General features: G+C 40.5%; 1 protein-coding gene across 3 annotated transcripts in view; it reads right to left on the reverse strand.

Annotated features, from left to right (window-relative positions):
- rgs7a (regulator of G protein signaling 7a) overlaps positions 1 to 22,156 on the reverse strand; it is a 51,630-nt gene that overhangs the window by 11,739 nt on the left and 17,735 nt on the right. For all 3 annotated transcript variants that reach the window (XM_068567717.1, XM_068567718.1, XM_068567716.1), the window contains exons 3-4: positions 9,611 to 9,707; positions 6,357 to 6,407 (exon numbers count right to left, since the gene is read on the reverse strand). In XM_068567717.1, coding sequence (XP_068423818.1) covers positions 6,357 to 6,407; positions 9,611 to 9,707 — 148 coding nt within the window. The remainder of the gene's footprint in view (positions 1 to 6,356; positions 6,408 to 9,610; positions 9,708 to 22,156) is intronic.

Below are 22,156 nucleotides of genomic sequence, written 5' to 3' on the forward strand. Positions count from 1 at the left end.
GTGTGCATGTGTGTGTGTATGTGTGTGTATTAATAAATTATGACTCATAAGTTATTTAAACCTGTTTACTTATAAACACACCCCTTCCTCCTTGTGCACTGCACAACCCACTGCACTATTTCTTACAGCAAAACTATCCGAATATATAATATATCATTTATTAGATTTTGGTGTGTTATGAAGTGAGAACAAAATAGAGTCTTCTTTGTCAAATAGCTATAGGGACTAAGGCTTATGTATGTCATCTGCCAGACAGACATTTACAAGCAAACAACCGCTCACTCATATATCTTTTTACTTATTATCTATTCAGAATTAGTATTTTCTGGATTGTTTGTCAGATGAAAGTCAGCAAAGTATGAAAAAGGCCGTCTGGGACAGGGAAGTTGGAGCTTTCTGACTCCCATTCTTCAACCAGTTGAACGATCTGCTCTCATTTTGTGTGCGTCCTGTTTGCTGAGCCTTTCTGCTTCTGTTGAAGAGAAGCTGAGGCGGTTTTCTGATGCCACCTGAGGACTGAGTGTTGAACGTCATCCCCACAGCCATTAACTGATTTATCTAAATCAATCCTGACACTGCATTGCATGCTGTTATTTCCAATTTAGGAAATCACCAAGCACACGTTAAAAGGCATATCAAATGAAATCAAGCTGAGCATCATTTTCTAATTTAGTATCCCTTTCTTTCAGCGCAAAGCCAGCAGTAGAAATACTGTAAAAAATACATTAAAAAAAAGCTGTATCCAACATTTCAAGTTGCATCCATTACAGAGTAAAAAAAAAAAAAGTCCCAGCGAAGAAGAAGCTGAGCGGAGTTCCCCCATCCAGGGAGGTGACATCCCGGAAATGATGGTTAATTGGGCGGGGCCAACTCCAGCACAGTCAAATGAAGGATCACGGCCGGGATGCAGTTAATTAGCATGATTGTATTGGCATAGTTCGAGAAAACGTTGCATCTATCTGAATTAATGGCTGAGATATTATAAACAGTGAAAACAGACGAAAACAGTGAGCGCGGCCTCTCTTTCGTTAAGCTAGTGTGTGTTTGTGGTTTGTATTGTGAACATGTCCATGGTGGCAATGGGAAGGTTTTTTGTGAAGCGAGACTGAGAACGGCAGTTGCACATTTATAATTGATAATCAGCTGCACACTGCCTCTGTTGGTTTGGACAAAGGAGCCTTATTGCTGATTTTGTAGATAGAAATTGATATTTAATGCAATCTATTTTATTCTTTAATTCATCGTGGGCCCAAAAGAACAAGTCTGCATGTGCTCAATCAGACTAATGTGATCACAGGTTCTCCGTGGGATGAATTAAAGGTCCACTAACATTGGTTTATTTTGTTGCTTAAGAGTCTATAATGGTGAATTCCGGGTAGCATGTGAGCTTCTGACTCCCATTTAACATATAGCAGGGTTTTCTATCCGCTTTACAGCTGACTAAACCTTGGACTGGAATTAGTCAAGTTGTCAAGACAGGCCAGCCTCGAAGTCTGAGGGGAAAACACCCTTTGATTTCATCATATTACCAGCTCTGTGCCAGACACCCAGCAGTTTGGAGCCCTGCCAAGTGGAGTGTGGGAGTATTCTTCAAGCTGAGGGTTATCTAAATACAACAGAGGAGATCTTTTGATTTTGTAGTCAAATTTTGATTATTATTGTTTGCACTATACACTATGCGCTGTGAAAAATGTACGTTTTAATCATTAAGTAATGCATTAAGTACTTGTTTGTTCCTGTTTGGTTTTATTTGGACTCCACTGCATACAACAGAGGAAAACATCTTTCTTTAGTTTCTAGTTACTTAAAAGGTTCAGATTTTGTGAAATACACTGAAATATTTAAGATTGACCCGGTCGCTCTCAACAATTGTAGCTTGTGGCCGCTCTCAGAAAACTGTTACTCAGATGTCTATAAGGGAAAATATTATTTCATCTCTTAACTTCTTAGATGGCTCCATTTAAAAAAATAAAAATAAATAAAAAGCAGAGATTGAAGTCCAAAATGTCAGAATGTGGATCAGTACTGTGTTTTTTTTTTTCTTGTTTTATATCCCGTTAATCATTTCACAACGCCTCTGATGTATATTGTATTCCTTAGAGCTCAATTTAATGGAGTATTTTTAGATCATTGTATTGGTACTTTTACGTAAGCCAAGGATTTGAAGTTCCAACACTGGTTTCAATCAGCTAAGGGGGGAGCATCTATTTAGAAATCCATGCTTTTCTTTTTCAGGCAGTTAAAATTTTTTATATGCCGGAGTAACAATGTACAGAAGGACGGTCTGATGGAAAAAATACAAGAGTGACTCTTGAGTCTGATGAGGAGGAGGTCTAAAGAATATTGGAGGAGAAGTCCAGGACCATCATAGAACAGAACGTGTCCTCGCTGACGTCCTGCCTCAAGAGATCCTTTTCCTTTCTGTTCCACTGAGTGGATTATGTGCTCTTTCATATGCAATTCAGCCTCTTAACAACACACCAGCTACACACTCACTCACGTTTTGTTGATAGTGTGGTGAATAGAGCTATTTTATTCATCTGGTGATTTTTCATCATTTTAAATCTTTTAATTGTTGAAATTTAACAGCTAAATTCCCCCCACAGGAATCTAAATTATTTACGCTAAGCTACTTTTATTCATGTATGTATGTGTTTTGGTTTTTTTAAACTGTGATGACATTTTAACAGTATTAGGGTCCAAGTTAAACTGAACTTAGAGCCTCTTCAGCTAAACTGTGTCCAGTTACACGAGGGATTCAAATCAAATCCTTTGCATTTCTTTGGACCACTAAAAAGTGGTCGTTGCTGAGAGTTTAGTGCACTACGAAGCTGCTCCAGTTGCCGGCTGGTGTAGAGCGAAGCCCATGAGGAAGTGCGTTAAACCTGCATTCTTTCTAGTGGCCAGCAGGAGGCGACTCCTGCTGATTGGAAAAAAAAGGTCAGATTGTCTATTAGAAAATCGCCCTACTTCTCAATTGATTTGCTACCTCAGTAAAGATTGTAAACACAAGTGTACGGTCTCAATAGCTAGTTTCAAGTCCTCTTCAATGCATCCTGGTGTTCCTTTAGTAATGCTCGGTCCTGTTTGGAGTGAAACAGATGATAAAGCAGGGTATAATTCAAGACCTTGACAGGCTGCTACCACGACCTTGTCCGGCCTGTCAGTACAAAGGGAGAAAAACCCATTTGTGGGAGCATCTCAACAGGGTGGCTTTGTCTCTGATGCGTCAGGAGCGCAACCCTCAAGCATCTTGGATAAAAGGATGAAAGCGGCTCGGCTGGCGTTTTCCACACATTTCTTGCCGCAACATGTGAACGACCCCTTAACAAGCCGTCAGTATTTTAGTGCAGTTGTGATGTCACAACTACACAATATATGACCATAGCCTTGCTTTCACACGTCCCTCGTTATCGCCGGTATTTAGTCTTTGTGCCAGTTCGCCATTGCTCTTTCATTCTCGCCATTGTTTGTAGTGTTTAGTTCTTTTCAGTGTTTAACCTTTTTTTTAATGTTTTATTTAGTGTCCTGCCTGCTTCTCAACTGTCACCCTTTTAATTTCATCAATAAATCATCGAGCTCTTCCTGCTGCTGCGTACTCATCAGCTTTAAGTGATGTAAACAGGAAGTAACATTCAGTCAGCTCTGTGGAGATGTCGGCTCCACGGAGCCTTGTGTCTTAAGCTTGATATTTACATTTTGGTGAATATTCACCTTGGAGTGTCATGCTGAAATAGCTGCTAGCACTTCCTGTTTACTCTGCACCCACAGATGTGTAGGGGACAATTAACTGGATTACTAAACTTCAGAGAACGTCTTTATTTTCAGTTGTGAGATCAGATCATAATTAAGTTTTTTTTTTAAAACATTTTTTAAATTATAATTGGATTCATGGACATTTATCAGCGATGCCTCAGGCATGCTCATATCACTAGCAAGAGTAAATCACACCGGTTTCAATTAAATGTGTTCAAAAAACATGTACTTATTTCAAAAGAACAGAGCCTGATGGCTGCTGTGTCCGCTTCAGGGTGTCGATCATGTCAACCAGTGGCTCCTCGTTCACTTTCAGCGTCTCTGTGTTTCTGATCCTGTCACACATTCCACCTCATCTTAGCTTGTTTTCATCCCACATTAGCCTGTTTGCAAAACTCTTCTGTCTCCCGCCGCACAGCATCAGCTCTCATCCCCCTCCCCTGCAGCACATCCCCTCATCAGTCCCTCACTATCTAAGCCTTCCACTTGCAGTTGCTCCCTGCAAGATTGTCTTGTGTGTCACTGCTGAGCTCGCCAGCGTTACTCCTGAGTCGACCGCGTACCTGCCTGTTCTGGACTACAGATTCTCGTCCTGTGGATTTGTTTGCCTTATGACTCATCTCACGGTGCTGGCCCTGTGTGAACTTGAGTAAACCAAACTATCCTGGTACATCTGCCTCTGTGTCGTGCTTTTGGGTTCCTGTGTATTACGAGTAACGCTTACAGATCCCTTCACAAGCTGTCTAATGTGCCCAATAATTCACCTTAATTAAACAGGTTAAGGCCGGTAAGCACTTCATTGCAATAGTTCCCATGCCAGATAAAGCAATTGGCTTTAGATATACAATGGAACATAATTTTTAATTGCCAGAATTGTGATGAAAGGCATGAGTTCACATACATGTGCAAAACCTTCTGCTAAAATGTCCTAAAAGAAGATTAAACATCTTGAGAGAATCTTTCGAGGCAGAAATTTGCATCAACTTATCAAATACAGTTGGAAACTAAAAAGATTGCAAAAATAACAGGATAATGAGTTAATCTGGAGTGTGTCAGTATATTATCCAGCACATTTATTCAGCATAAAACCTCCCAATCCCCAGTTTACTTTGATATATAACATAATCTTCCTTTATATGACAAACATGCTGCTATTGTGCTATGAGCCAAATTAATTGCGTTTCACTTTGCTGTGTCTGTCAGCTCCGCCAGGAGTTTGTCTGTGCTGAAGTCACTTAGTTTTGCACAACACTCTGTTCATCGCCGCAGGGCAATTGACAGCTTGTTTCGTGGCCGTTTGCAAAATAAAATGCACTGATTTAATTAAAAAGGAAGAACAAAAAGTGTTAAAGGACATAGAACATCTGCTTGTTCACACCTGTTTTTTAGACCCTCGAGAAAATGTCCGTCTCTGACCATTATGATCTGGAATAGTATTTTGGAAGAGCATTTTTCCAATTGCAGATTACACAAAATGTAATAGAATACATGTAAATGTGGCAATGACAGTGAACAGTGCAACAAAAAGAACATTTGTCCGGTTCAAGCACATTAAGCAGAAGTGATTTGACAGGCTTTCTTGTTTTTCATGCTACTTTTAGCATAGCACTTCCGATACATTATGAATCAGGGCTGTCTGAGACATGTGGAAAAGCATAATCTCTCAGGCAAATGTAAATGATTGAAACTGTGTTTTTACTTGAACATGTTTCTTGACGTAAATGAAAAGACAAAAGAAAAACTGAAGCACAGGAACAATCTGGACGGTTCAACTGCTGTCAAACAACACAGAGGTGTTTTATAATGATCCAACTGCTTCCTTGTGCCCTTAAAAAACACACACATAAATAAGTGCATGCCTTTCTGACCTTTCTGATACAAACGCACAATTGACAAATGCAGGAAAAGACAGGCAGATCCTTGCATACAAATGTCACATCGCAGAGAGTTGATGAGTCAGCTGAGTATCACACTGGCTGAACTATGAATACTGAGGCACACACACTGGAGCAGACAAACACTGATCTGTACACCCACACACACTCCAGCATCCAAATAAACACACCTACAGTACATACACAAACATTTAAAACACTTCTAAACCAACACATTGTGAGCGATATTTCTTTATGACTATATTTAAGACAAGCAAGCGGTTTTAATTGTTCACAATTTGCCCAATTTGCCCCAATTCAGAGCTCTGCTTTTTAAAAGTATGCTAAACTAAACTAAGCTAAATCAGATGTTAGCAGTTACTTTTTTCATGGATGTTATGACAAATAACATGGATTAGTTTGACATTAAATCCATAAATGTCATGTTAGTTATGACAACAAGAAAGAAAGACTTTAACGCAAATTGTGGCATTTGTGTGCTAGGGGTTTTGAAGAAATTGCCTTCATGGAACTGTGTGTCACGTTCATAACTGCATCTCAGCAGCCAAACCACGATACCAAATGTGTTTTTTAAACACCGGTATGCACCTGTCCCTTTCACCTCATGCAATATCTCTGTCTACACAACCCCCTCCACCCCCCTCCCGCCCCTCCTCTTCCACCTCTCTTCCTCCTCGCCCTGCAGCTCAGCATCTTCCCCCTTACCTTGATCTTCAAGGTCCAGATTCTTGATCATCCACTGTACAATTTCAGAACCTGAAATGAGAGAAAGCACATAAATATGAATCCCTGACATCTAATATATTGTGTGCTGAAATACTTTTTTTTTCATCTAGATGCAAATGAAAGGGAAAACAATGACTCTCTTAACCCTATCTACTTCTCCTCATCATCACAGTGCATACCAATTCCTCTCGCGTTGCACCATGTGGGTGGGTAATAGGTCGTCCATTACCAAATTTTCTTCTCTGACACCCTCTCCAAGCCAGCTTTCTTTGGATGTAGTCCATTAATATAAATGACCAGCGAGTTACAATGAAGCAGCTCGTGCACTAACAACACAGTCCGTCTGACTTAGCCACAGCACGGACATTGCAGTTGCAATTGTTTCATTTAATAAGGCAATGCATCAGAGTGGACATTTGCAACGGTCACAAACTAAAATCAAGACGTTAATTGAGTGGAATAAGGTGTGAAAAGAGGCGAGAAGAAAAGCCCGCATGTAAAATCTATCCATTGTAAAGACAAGATAGTACATGTGTATTTGTTTGTTTTTAGCAGTAGTTTAGGGATCATGTATGCTACTGCCATTTCTCATGGCTTGAACGTCAAACCTTTTATACGGCTGATGTCATTTTTGCAATTCATCTTCCCTATTTGAGAATGCAACTGAATCATTTTCACATCTCAGAAAAACAGAACAGCATCCTCTGCCCCCCCTGGGCATTTTCACACCTAATCACGACATGTAACTTTGGCACTTTGGCAAAATATATATTTTCCAAGCTATTATTACGGTCCGTCATGCTGACGGGTGAAGGTTTGCTGAGGAGACGAGAGCCACAGAAGGCAGGGAAAAAGGTGTGAAAATTGAGTCATCAGGGAATTCATGCTGTGAGACAGTCAGCCCCGCGGCTGTCTCTATGTCCATCAAACTATCTTTCTGTCGGTGTTTTTGTCTTCATGGAACCCCGTTGCTTTGCCGCGCCCCCATAACCAGATGAGATTTTTCATGGATTAACATCATTAATACAACCCCATTTTCACACTAGCAAAGTTGACCCACTTTCTAAGAGAGAGCTTAAATGAGATGTGTACGGTAATCCTCTAACAAGGCTGTTCTCCGATTTGATTAATATCGTGCACATGGATTGGGCTGTGCACATAGTGTGTGGGTGTGTGGGTGTGTGCCGGTGCAAGCATGTGTGTGCATCAGAATGTGCCAATAATATGAAAGATAAATCATATCAAGCATGGCTAATAATGGATATTTTCTGCTGCAGAAAGTAACAGCATACAGCCAACGGCATCATGCACAGCTCAACATCCACATATGAAGTAGAGAGGATGTACAGTAGAGGTTGTGAAAATACTAGTAAAACCACATGAGTTCAAAATAAAGACTATGCACAGAGGAAATGTGTGAAACGCTAGAATATGCTACGTATAAAAGATAGGACTCAAAGGACATACCCTCGTGTTGTACGGACACAAACATATACCCAGTCCATGAATATATAATTCATATAAACTCCATGCAATGTGAAATATTGTCAAATACAAGATCACACAGTTTGAGCACCTGTGTGTGATTAGAAGTATTGCTTTGTTAAAATACATCTTTATAATCTGGTTGCCCGTAAAATAAAGAACAATAGCCTCATTTGACAGTTTTTATGAAAAACAAAGTGTGGGATCTAGGTAGATGCACCACGTCTGTTCCCAATACAATCATTTGAGAGCAAGTGCTGTTACTCAAACAGGTGAATTTGTTGGCAAGTGGAAAATGTGTTTTTTATACAGAATTGAGGCTGCAAAAAGTGGTGCGGAGGAAAAAACACAATGGAGAAACCTTGGTTACACCCGTGGCTGCTGCGCTTTCCAGCTGGTGCGGGTGCTCCAGTGAACATGGATTAAGTGGCCGTATTCACAGACTTTGTCTTAGTTGCATCCCCAGAAACTACCAGAGGACGAGTGCTTGAAGTCTGAGCATTTCACTCTCTTACGCCAAAGTCACGCATTCTTGATAGACACTGCATGCATTTGTACAAAAAATATATTTAAAACTAAAGGTTATGATGGGTTTTTTTTTAGACATAAAGATGACATGTAACTATATTATTTAGGTCTAGGTTAAATTGTGTCAATAAGCTTTAATGGCCATGTACATTTTGACATACATGGAATTTGACGGCGGATTCTGCGCTTCGTACTTCTTTTTAATGCAAGAGCTAGATATAAAAAAAGATGAATATAAAAGAAAGACCAAAAAAAAAGGACAGAAAAACAGAAAAACAGTAAACAGTAGTCCAATGTTCCCACGGACAAAGCCGGTGTACTTGATTGTATAATATCCAACAAAAAGATGGAGCAGCGATGATCTAAGCGGATATTGCTTGGCCACATGAAACATAATTAATCAATATGGCCACTCACTGTTTGAAACATAGATAGCCCCTGTGTAGAAGGCTTGGCATGAAAAAGGAAACAGAAAAAGAACTGTACATCAGCTTCCCTCTATGTGCACGAAAGCATTCGTCATCTTTCACTGACGTCACTGAAGCTAAAGTTAGATATGTATATGTATCTATGTCTATATGTTGCTGCTCACTGCCAACCATCCAACCTCGGCCCATGTCAAAAAGGGCCTTAGCGTGGCTCTTAGTTAGCAGTCAGGGGGACCCGTGAGGGTTCTGGCATTTGTTGGTTCTCTGACACGTCATTATGCAAAAAAGGAGATTTTGGCACAATGTTGAGAAACTCGCACTTATAGGAAAATCTTGCATTATTGGATTATTTATAAATCCTTAATATTTAACAAGATTTCGATGCCGTTGCATTGCAGAGCTCTAACTCTTATAAGCCGATATAAGCTTTTAATTTGATTGCGTAATACTGTTGGTTTAATACTATATGTTCATATTTCTGCATATAGCGCATGACAGCGATGATGGCCTCACTCGTCTCCATTTTTGAATGCAGTGTTTAACTTGAATAACCTCTTATGGGTTATCACTCCAGGATGGATTCTTACGTGTTGGGTTGCACAATCCAATATGATCCTCTTGACATTCTGGCACTGCTGGTGTGAAATGTAAAACAGGACAACTCTCTAAATACTTTCAGTGTTTTGTTTGGCCAGAAATGAGTACTAGTACGGTACTTAGTGAGTGGGAGCGGAGTGAAGTAGAGGAGACAGTAGAAGAGCGTACAGAACGGCAAAATGATAAAAGCCTTACCTGAAAAAACACTGGGGATCTTGGTTAGAAAACTTTTCACTGTTCGGATGGGGATGCCATTTTTCTCATCCTGCATGCGTGCTATTACTTCCTCCATCTGGACAATAACACGGAGACAGTGGGGAAGAAGAGGAGGCTTGCATTAGTAAGTGAAGGCTGTGTCTGGGAGGAAGACAGAAAGCAATGAATGGATGCAAACTGGTTCTTGTGTGGTCCAACCATGTTTTCCAAAGGGGGAGAGGAGGAAGTTGGTGACTAACAACAATCCCTGCTGTCAGATTTCTGCCTCTGCTTTGACGAATCTCTCTTGAATTTGTGTCATTTGTCACAAAAAGCATCCAGTAAGCCGCTCGTGTTGAATTCTGCCACAGCTATTGAATTCAAAAAAAGTCTCGCAATGAAGTTTCTCGTTATGCTCCATCACAGAACGTTTACACACATCCGGACTTCACATGGCAGGGAAGAAACATTCATAAAGCCACTCAAAAGACATTCAGGACACGAATGTTTCGCCGTCCAAATTTGAAGCAAAAGCTGCACCGAGGAACAACACGCAGTGCCAAATGCACACACACGGAAACACACGCACACACACACACACACACATTTGCACACGCCGCGGAGACAGAAATGCTCTGCGAGTCGTCTCAAGGGCTTGGCATGGCAACACAAGGCAGCCTCGTTTCCAAGAAAACACAGAAGGGAGCAAAGCAGAGGGTAGAGCATGGCCCTGATGCGTCAGTCGGATCAGAGGCCAAGAGAGCTCCCCAAACAACCCCTACGGTGTAAAAATATACACATGGAAAATATGTACACAGAGTTCAACTGCCTGGCAACGCACTCATATGCCCTACGCAAACAGATACACATTAACACACATCCAAAATGTGTTGCTTCGTATCCCTGCACCTGTAAAGGATTTTCGGTGCTGAGAAATATTCATTGAGGATGGTCAGTTTCTGCCAAGTTTTGTCTCTTCACAGACCAGCAGATTCATGACTGAGAGATTCAGGGCATGAATTATGATTTTTTTTTGGTTTATTTCAGTAACACATTTTACATTTAAAACCTCGCAACATCGATAGGTGAAAATATGTCCAGTGAAAATAGGATTCTAGCGATGATCTAAAAAGAGCACAGTGTATTGTTTCCAAGTTGTTAAATAATGTTTTTCAACAAGACAATAGGCCTTGTCTATAAAAAGAGTATCATAAAGTCATGTCCAAATGAAATTGGCATGCTTGACAATGGTGGACGAGCTGCCAAGATGTATTTTAAACATGGCGATGAAAATAAAGTATCCTAAGCGGTTTCATTACAACACATGTGACACGTGACTCCTCTCCTTACACGACTTGTACAAAGGTGATAAAGTAGGCCATGAATAACACAATGAATTATTGCAATTACTCGGCATTGAGGAAAGAGTATTGAGTCTTTGTTGGGACAATCAATTATTATAATGAGTCGTTGTGTATTTAGTAGTTCGACGTAGTACTATATAGTATCTATCTAGCATAGATGTGTTTTGGGATATTGTGTGGTGTGTATTGATGTATGAAATTGTCTTTTTGGTTTTGAATCAACTCCTTTTTTATCTGATGACATTGAGCATATAATCCATAGTACTTAGTGTGTGGTGTCTGGACGTTGTGACTGTGCGCTGCACCGAATTGTGATGTTTTTTCTCACAAATCCAACTTCATGGATCGCCCCCCTTAATTTAGTTTCGTCTCCATCTTCCGACGACATACACACAACTTATCCGTGGAGCTCATGTGGGAAAGGTAACACAATTGGTTCTACTTGGTACGAATGAAGCTTTTGTGTGTGGGGGGAGAAATGATTTCCTGTGGCCATATTGTCGAGAAAGGAACAGTTCTGATGAAAAAGCTGGGTTTGATATGTAAATCTGTGTCTGCTTGGGTTTGGCAGTTCATGAGCTAGTACTGAAGCATTGTGTTATAATAAAAGCGTGTAGCTAGTCAAATACCCTGGAGCTACAAACCATCCCAGTTTGGGATTGGAGCTTAATTGACAATGATGGAGCACAGACAAATAATGCAGCTAAGTAGCTACTGGAAGACGATCGGAGACCCAGTAAGACTGAGAGACGGAGGAATGAAAAGAGAAATACAAGAGTACACATTTTCAGAATAGTTCAACCTGTTCCTTTAATCTTTTGTTGCCTCATCCTGCATGAGGCAGGTCAGTAGATCTGTCTCGACAAAATATTTATTTATTAGAGTTCTAAAAAACAAGTTCATTTTCTGACGCAATTGCAACACCTTAGTGGAAAAATCAATCCTAACTGCTTCTGTCTGTGACCTCCTTGGATTTCGGCTTCCATTTTGTGGTTATTTGGTGGATTTTTCTTCTTCTCGCACACATCTGATGTCTGTATTGTTCCCCACTGATACCAATGTCACACCAATGTTACACCAATGTCTTCACCAGTGGGAGTCTTAATGGACTCCTATGCACTCCCGCCAGCCACAAAGATCTTTTTTTAATAAGGGGCACTGCTGAAATTATAGACGTTCACTACTTTGTTAAAAGTCGTTCGGGGAAATGTAAGAAGTCACTGACTGAATTAATGTGAGACAAGACAGGTTGAAGGAAAAAGGGTGAATATTTAAAAGAGGCTTTTAATATTTGATCACAACACAATGGAAGCTGTTGAAGTTCAGAAAATGTTGACATCTAACAGTTGAAGTATCAGAGGGTGAGGTTTTTTCATTGGTGTTTCTCAACCAACACTAGCTAAAGTTAGAGGATAAGGTGTCATTATAAAAATACATATGTGATTTAAATTCCAGGAAGAATCTCAACCGGGTCAAAATCCAACCATCAACACAATAAATACATCATTATATAATTCAGGCGTTCAAAGCTGCACCTAAAGCTGACGCACAGACAAACAACAAAATAATACAATTCAAGTGGCCTCCTTTTCATGTGTCGCATGCATCAATCCTTTTGTTGTTTTCAAAACATATCTCTCTCATTGGATTCGCATTGTGTTCAGCTCATCCCCCGTTGAATAAGTGTGCCTTATAAATGGCAACCTTCCCTCTGTATCTGTGCCTCGCTGTCTTTCTCTGAGAGTCAGCTGCCGCTGTGAGACAGAGCACACAAGGACAACAGCACCAGTGATCAATACTTCACACACCCTCTCCCATCTCTGCAAACCCTCACCGCCTACACATGGTAAAATGCCACCAGCGTGAATATTCAGGATCTAAAGCTCTTGAAGTCGGGACGCTCTCTGGCTTCATGTTGTGAGGAAGAGAGGAAAGTCATTTCCCTCCAGAGAGAGAGGAGGCAGAGTCTCTCTCTCTCTCTCTCTCTCCCTCTCTCTCTCTCTCTCTCTCTCTCTCTCTCTCTCTCTCTCTCTCTCTCTCTGTCTCCGTCTCTGTCTTCGTCCCCCACCCATCCACCCACCCAGGGTCTGACTGCGTCTCTGCAGCCTCTTAACAGATAAGAGTGAGTGTTTTGGCTGCACAGTGTGAATCATTGAATAATGATGGCACAGGACTCGGTACATATGAAGTGACTAACAAAAGCTCCAGATATAAGCACACACTGAGCTTCGGCACACGGCTCCGAGGACTTCAAAGACGATCACTGGGGGCACTTGGGGGCCAATCAGAATGTTCTGAAGCGCCATTTGGAGCAAAAACACATTTCAAACGGGATTCGTGAATCAATGCTGACACGTTAGATTTCTTTTTAGCTGCCGTTAAGTGCACCATAAGTCCCTTTATTTGATTGGCTGTTTCTAAGAAAAGCGTGCCGATAAAAGGATCGGTTATAAGAAAGCTTCTATCTGGAGCACAACAGAAAGGTGGGAGTTTTTTGGGAGGAAATTTCAGGAATTGTATCGTGTGGCACTCGTGTGTGTACTAACTAAAGCAGGGATTACCCGGCTTGAAGCAGGTTGTTCTCATCGACTGTTTGTAGTTACTTATCGCAGGTCAGCTGCTACACTTTCGCAATGTCGGCAGGGAGAAGTTCAAACACACATACAGAGGGAGAGTGACTTGGTTCGCCGCCCGCTGGACATTTTCACTTCACCTTTACATTGGTAATAGTTTTTGCAGCCGTATTAAGGCTCAGAATATCAAATGCAGCACCTTTAATGTAAGCGTACGTACGTAAGGAAAGTAAGTTATCTACGTAAATTGCGAAATCAAGTTATTTGAACCCAAACCCCGATCTTTTCGTCGACCCAACCGAGAAGTTTTCTTGGCGAAACAACGCGTTCTGCAGGGGCTCGTCCAGGTGGACGGATCACTGATCACTCAGAAATAACTTTTTGCAAGACATCCCACGAACTGTTGTAGGAGGATACAGCACGCTGCTGGAAGAAATACAAACTACTATGACCGTACGATTTTACGCTACTACATGCCAGCCGGAAAGCATCTATTTGTTGAGTGTATTGCACAACCCGCAGGTTGCATTAAATCGTTTCCTTCCTTAAAATAATGATGCAATCCGTCTCTAGTGTTGACCTAGATTAAAGTGACGGGGGGAAAAATCATCAGTCCTTGATGAGCTCAATCTTATTTTTCAAACTGCTTTAATTAGATCATCATCACCTACATACACTTTAAATCCCTGGAGACCTATAAGTGTTTAGACTGAGGGACCCATTAACATGCATTAACAAATAGCAACTTAGAAGCATGCACTAGTTTAGTTCACAAACCGGAAAAAGTGAGCTTATCCTCTCTTACAATGTTCTGAAATGAATCTACGTTTGATCTTTCTTCGACTGCAGCACGTCTCATCACGCAATTGGGAACTCATCTAGAGTCCATTCCAGTTTCTCTCTGCCTGTTCAAATGTAAGAACCTCGCTGATGACCTGCTGAGGAAATTAATAGCTCTCCTTTTTTTTTCCGTCTCCTTCTTCCCTCGCTTGTCCCTCATCCCATCTCTCTCTCTCTCTTTTGGTCTCATTCCCTGCGCGAGGTGAATATTACTGCATCACGCGTTCTGGGGAGAGTGGCATTACCTTGACAGTGTTATCTGAGGACAAGTATGTCTACATGAGGAGAACAGATACTATCCCCAACTCTGCATCACACAAACATGCACTCGCACATCACGGACACATCCACACGCACACACACACACACACACTCCCATCATGAGACACTGAAGACACAGCCATTACCAGTAACATTGCGAGCAGAACATATATATAGTCTGACAGAATTCAGAGATGCATGCACACACACACGGACAGATATTATGAAAGCTTATGCATCCAGCAGTTGGGGATTATTATATTTGAAAACGTGCGGTATCAAAATAGGTGAGCAACCCAGCTCAAGTCTGACGGCCTAAGGCGGTGCGAGAACTGCCTAAAGAGGACCGGTGGCTATATAGCATGACAGCTCGACTAGATAAAACAGTCTGTGCAGTTGCTTGATCTCATTTCCTTTTGAACCGCAGTGCTCGGCGCCGTGAAGGAGGCGGGACCTGCGGTGGAGGCTGAGAGATGATATTTCACATTTTCTTTTGCCCTCAAACACCCGCAGTGGTTTACCGAAAAAGACGGAACGCATGCCCGTTTCAGGTTCAATTACTTTTAATAGGATCAATACTAATTTAACACAAGCACTTAAAGGTTTACATTACGGCTGCATGAAAGCACGGCGGTGTGTTTTGTTATGACAAATGAGACGCACATGTCTCGCAGCCTGCACGGTAGGTTTGCATATGGAGCACATCCCGACGCACAAGCTTCCTCCTTCACGGTCTCAAAGACTTCCAGCGCCGTTCAGATGTTATTAAATGTATTTTGTCTGGCATAATGTTACCTTCTGTATATGATGTGATGCTGTTCCTCTCCAGTGGTGACCTAGATATAGTTGAGGAGGAGAAACTCAAACACCTTATGTATTCACATCTGATGCACTCTCTAAAATCTGTGAAGACGGAACTCTTGCTTCCCCTTTCTCTTTCTTTCCTTCTCTCTTTCTTGCTCTTGCTCTTTCTTTCTTTCTTTACTTACAGAGAGACATTAAACAAACGCGACCAAACGCAAAGATATGCTGACCAAAGGCATTATGTAATGGCCTTTGTGAGATGAGAGCACTTTGCACGGCCATTACGGAGCTTCTATATTGACCACAAAGCTTTTTTTAATCAATCACATAAAGTACAGCATTAACAAAACATCCCCAGTGATGCTAAGCAGCCGTCGGACAACAACAAAATCGTTGCGTCTATTTTAAATATTAAAGTGAAATAAATGCACATCACTGCATATTACTGATGAGACAAACCCATCAGGAATATTGCTTTGGTATAACATTTTAATAATTCCACATAACTTTACAGGAACGTGACAAAATGTATATGATATTCATTTGCTATGAATTATGTTAATGTTGTATATGCATGATATTACTTTGGGATAATGTAATAGAAAAATTGGGATTGCTAACTACAACCAACCAATCAAGCATCAGCACGCTATTTGTTTTGTTATTATACAAGCAAATACTTTCTGGACAAAAAGAACAATATTGCTGAAATGGATAGATTATAATCCTCCAACAACAGCTGGGTGGGACAAGATTATTTGAGATATAACACCAATTGAATATTTGACATACAGGTCAAAATGTGTGATTAAGGTACTCTATAGGTACAAAATATATTAGTAATACGCTGGCAGCTTTTTGTAATGTATTTAGTTTTATAATTATTAGTTGCTGATGCGTGACATGGCCTCCCCTGTTTGTTACTGTTTGATATTAATTTACCTTTTGTATTTGTTTGTTCTCATCTGTTTGTGTGTAATGGGAAGTATGACGCTGTCTTTACTGTGGATGTGTACTGTTGCTGGAGATCTGTTGGCCTCTTTTGTACTTTTGCACTACTAAGATATTGACCACACACACTATCACAACAGAGCATGTACTGTTACAGCGCCTATAAAAAAAAAACAACTGCATTTTTGTGCCCAACTGGGAATTGTCAAATGTAATAAAAATAACATATTAGCTCAACTAACATGAACAAAACGTTGTATTGTCTGTTAAATTCAAACAAAGTTGCTCAGACACTTCATCCTGCACCTGTGCAGCAGTGCACCACTTGGGCATTCAAAATCAAAATTACCCTGCAGAAAGGTGGGGGAAGTTATTGAGCTCATGCTGACAAGGTTGTTGAATAGATGCCATGAATTCTGAGTTTCGGAGTTACCACAGCAACACCGTCTGCGACCACTATCGCAAGGACATTGCAGTTCGCTGTCGCTCATTCATAAGAGAAAGAAAGAAGAGGGTTGTGGGGGTTGCATGACGGGGGCAGGATGGAGATGAAGAGAAAGATACTATATATATATATATATATATATATATATATATATATATATATATATATATATATATATATATATATATATATGTAGGGGGAGGCATTATTGTTTCCTGTACCCATTAGATATGATGTACGTTAATAACTAAGTATACTTTTGTTCAATTATGTTGCGTAACTAAGCCATGTGGTACATTAAAGTCATATTTTTGTTGGTATGGTTTCACAAAATTAGGCTACAGAGAGTTATATTTTTACTCCTCCAGTATTTGCTATTTAATTAGAACTTGCAACAATATTGATATTATTGGAAATGTGTGATATTTAAGTTGCCCACTCGTGTCTTTAACTTTATTTTAGATCCCACCGTTTGTGTGAGTGAAGAAAGAAAAGTTGGGTTGTTTGTGTTGGTTATTTTAAGACCAACTGCTGCCCACTTATCAATAAGACTCTGACTAACAGCTCTGTTCATTATTGATTCATCTCCCAAATATTTTCTTGAGCAATTAATCAATAGATTGGCCTACAAAATGTACAATTACAATGTCCCATGGGTCAAGGAAACATCTACTGATTTGATGTAAACTGACATAAAACCAAAAAAAGCAGCAAATCATCAGATTTAAGAAAGTGGACCGAGCAAATATTCCTTTTTTTAATTTAACTAATCATTTTCAGGCCATTCACAGATCATTAAAATAGTGGGCAATTCATTTCCTGTTAATAGACTAATTGATTAATCGATTAAAAGTCACACCACGCACAGGCCAGAGGGACTAAAGCATGTTAAACATAAAGCCTTCTGGGTTATTTACTGGAAAAGACTTGAGATTCAGAGCAAGGAGGCAACCGCGCTGTTTGCTTTGCTTACCTCTCAATTTACATGAACTATTCAAATTCATGATCTGTCCTATTTCCAATGACTTTCTCTGTCCCTGCCTTGACTTTCTTCCTTTATAGTTATAGCTGCATATTTAGCATTTCCATTGTCCTCGTGGCACTCTCGTTCCCTTACGCTTCACTGCTCATAGGTGCGATGAGGTTCTCGGATGTTGAACGAGAACGGACAACCCATCTGTTCCACAGCCGCCCGAGATCGTAGAACACGAGGAACAGATGCCGAGGTGACAACACTGACTGGACAGAAGGCAATTACTCTCTCCAAACCGAACCTGTATTTCTATACGCTGCGATTTGGATTCTGCCAACCAGTGATTAGCCATTTAACAACATCTGCAGTTTGGGGCCGAGTGAACATGCTTTCGGTTGCATTCATCAATACTCTTCTGTCTCTGTGTACACAATCAAGCTCCATTGAGCCATCCGTCAGATGGAGCATCTGTTTCTTCCAATGCCACTTCGCTGTTTCACACTTCAGGATGCTTTCTCAGCCCGCACGTTTGTTTCCTTTGTCGTCCTCTTTCTTCATTCCATGTGATTTGTAATAACGTCGCATCCCTCCAGGTACAGTAGGAAGAAACCTGAGGATGCTTCTCTGACATTTGCAGCTTTTCCAGGCTAATATAAAGATCCGCGATTTCTTTCAGATTGTAATTATTCCTTTTTGACGCCTCCTCTCTCACCTCGCACCTAATATCATTAATGTGTTTTATAATGTACCAGTTGGTGCTATACTGCTTTGTCCATTATTTCCATAATATAATACTGTGATAAGAAAACACTGATGCCGTTGTTAAACACTGTTAGTCTTATGCAAGCTCAGATGGACAGATGGCTTACTTACTACAGACGTCGGTCTATTTGGATGCTCACAAATGGATGTTGTCAACCATGATGCCTTGTCAGCTTTGAAATGCACCTCTAGGTGTGACTGAGAGCCTTTTAATAGCTTGATCTGATTTGGCCTGATTTGCTAATGGATGAAAGTGAGACTGATGTTTGCAGGCAAACCAAAAGATCTCTGATTTGCCGTGTGGTGTTATTGACTTACGGTTACAAGAGTGGCGTGTTGTGTGGTTTAATGCGTGTTTAAATATAGCGCCATCTTTTTGTTCGTGGCTGAAAGCATAATAATGTGAGTAAGGCATTAGATTTGAACCAAATCCAATCGAAGTGAGTCAAACAGGATTGTGCCATGCTTGCTGAAGCTGCTCTGCGTTACGCACCAAAACGAGACGTGACGTCTGACAAACGTATTGAACCCATTTTCCTCCTCGTAAAACATTTATAAAGTACGTTTTATAAAGTATTAAATATCCATCATAGCTTACATCTGTTTACTCGCCAGCAGCCTTCTTCTTCCCTGACTCTGCCGGCACGTAATATCTTACGCTTACACGCTTTACCGCCGCCTGTAAACGCGTGAAACCAGTGGTCGGACTGTACATCCACTGACACCAACGATACCAAACCAACGGCAGATTCACTCAGCAAGTATCCAGGTGTGCAGACGGGAGGAGGAAGGCAGGGTTTGAACTTCTCTTTCAAGCTCTCCTTTGATTTGTCACACAATTGCTTCTATCACATTTTGTAAGTACCGAGCGCATCACCATAAATACCTTCAAAGAATAAATGTCTAAATGTGTGCATGGTTATGCCAATTCTTACTAGTTTTATGAGTCATTTCATCTTGTTCCTTCATGTGACAGCCGGCTTTTCACCCGACCTTTGACTGTGATAATAAAGCTATTATCACTTTGTCTTAAGACGAGGTTTGACAACACGTCCGGCATACTCACACCTTTAGTCTCATACTGGTATCCTGCTGTAGCATTGCAGACTTTTTTTTAAGATTAATAAAATATACTTTAGATAAAACAGCCTAATGAAGTCTCATTAGACTAGACATCTCTTCTGCTCAGGTTTTTTTGCTGAAATAGTTCAGCTAAGATCTATATTATCAAGAACAAACAGCCCACATTTATAAAAGGTCACTCCTTACCTCATTAATAAATATTTAAACGTGGTGCTGAAGCCATAAAGTGCGCTAAATGCTGGAGCTGCATGACGTACGTCTTGTCTGTAATTAATTCCGAGGCAGAGTTTAGTGGATAGTCCGTATATTTCTGGGCTGAAAATCAGAAGCAAAGAACAATCACGGCCCCCTAAGTGGACCCTTTGTCTAATGTAGAAAAGGTCCATGTGGATGTCTGAGTGAAGGAGGGAACCATGAGTCATCTGTGGCACGTCCTTTTTGATTTCTGTCTCAAGCAAATTTGACCACCAATCAAAGTGAAAATCAGCTTCTTTTTTTTGACAGGCTAATAATTAGCAACATTTGCTCTTTCCAGGAAACGTCAATGCTGTTCTCTAGACATTTTTCTGTACAACAATCAATCTCTGTTTACTCCCCCAACGTCATAAAAAGCCTTTCATGATATACTACGTGGTTGGCAGCGTGTAATCTTCTCCATCATTCCCCTGCTGGATGTATAATAATCAAAAGTCACTGGTAAAGCATTGGGCAAAACAGAAGAAGCAGCAGTTGTGGTATTCGTCTGGTTTGATGGACAGTTGGTATTATCGCTATTTCATTTAGAAAGCTTTCCAGGTGGTTGCTAACAGGTACATGCATACACCATTCCCTTCTTCGCGTGACTTTCAGCAACTCCGACAGCTTTTTTGAACACAGGGCCTCCTCCCTCCTCTCGTCCCCAGAGAATCGTCGTCCCTGGCGTATGGCTGCAGAAGGATGTTCAATATTTCCCCTGACTCCTCAACATCTCTCTCTCCCCAAGGGAAACAAAACAGGAAAGAGACAAGCATTGAATCATGGATGAGAGGTAGTCAGCCAGCTATGCCTGCTCCCTGGAAAGAAAAGACACTGGCATTTATCCTCGTTTGACATTGCTGCGGCTAATGCGGTTCTTTTTCCAAATTTGCGAGCCGGTAGATTTCTGCTATCTCATGCTTTATGCAACAACAGCATATTTTAGAGAAGCATACAATTCCTTAAGGATATCGTATTGTGTTCCAATGCAAATTAAAGCTCGATGTGATTACTTTTTTATTGAAGAATATGAACATTTAATTTGACCATCTTAGTGGCAAAGTCAGGAACTGGATGTACTGTTGTTCCCTTTGGGCTTGACATCAGACCCTCAGAACGTCTTATACTGAGTGGAAGTATATTACCATTTCTGCAAACAGTCCTTTCTGTTTACATCCAAACAGAAAGGACTGTCTGCTGTTTCTTTTCTGTTGCTGTTGTTTGTTTGTTTTTTACAATTGAAAGAAGTAAAAAATAATGCTGGTGAGGTTTTCTATGCATTTCTGAACCTTCTGTGATCTGCAAGCATCAGGTTGTTTATTGTCGAGTACACTGGTTCTCAAACTGTTGGGTGCGACCCTCTAGTGGGGCGCGGAAATATTACAGGTGGGGCGCGGGGGAGATGCAGATTCTTTAAAAAATATATTTTTATTTTTTTATTTTTTAAGAACCCTTTACTAATCCCACAGTGGGGGAATTAATCTCTCCATTTTACTCATCTTTGGTAATTAAGGAGCTTTGTGCTGCTTCAGTATCACTTCAATATGAAACTATGGGGAGAAAATAAATATATATATATATATATATATATATATATATATATATATATATATATGACAAGTCAAATCAACAATTATGCACAGTAGAGTTCTACTAATCAGCGAAAGCCTGCAGCGTCAAGCAGCAACATACTTTCCTAAGAATTAAATATCAGACTTACATTCAAGTGGACTGAAATATGATACACTGACTATGTAAATAATCAAACGTTTGCTAACATGTTCACCACATTTTCTATACAGGCTGCCACCAAGTTGCAAAAAACAAAAACAAAGAATGAACAAGTAATGCTTCAAATTGAATCCCCTGATCCTAAAACATTCTCTTTTACATATGTGTTGAATCTCCCGTCTCTTGATTTCATGCTGGGTTCATCTCACCGTGTAATACATTTTGAAATCAGTGTACTCGCAGCCGCGGTAACAGAAAGTGGACTGACAACTAAAGTAGTAGCGACACAAGCAGGAGACGAGTGATATACGTGTAGTGGTAGTAGTGGTTGTATTGATGGGCAGCTGTAACAATGGGGATGTAAACGGTGGAACTCTAATTATGTGAGGGAAAAGAGCTACTATAAATCTGCTTGTGCTTTCATTTGACGCGTAACAAATACAATAGTGTGTTTTTTCAGCTGCAGGTGACCTAAGGCCCATGTATCCCACGCTCACACGCTGTCCGGTATTACCTCAGGTTTCA

The sequence above is a fragment of the Clinocottus analis genome, unplaced genomic scaffold (assembly GCF_023055335.1).
Source record: "Clinocottus analis isolate CAN_PGR_092001 unplaced genomic scaffold, fCliAna1.0.p SCAF_8, whole genome shotgun sequence".
NCBI lineage: Eukaryota > Metazoa > Chordata > Actinopteri > Perciformes > Cottidae > Clinocottus > Clinocottus analis.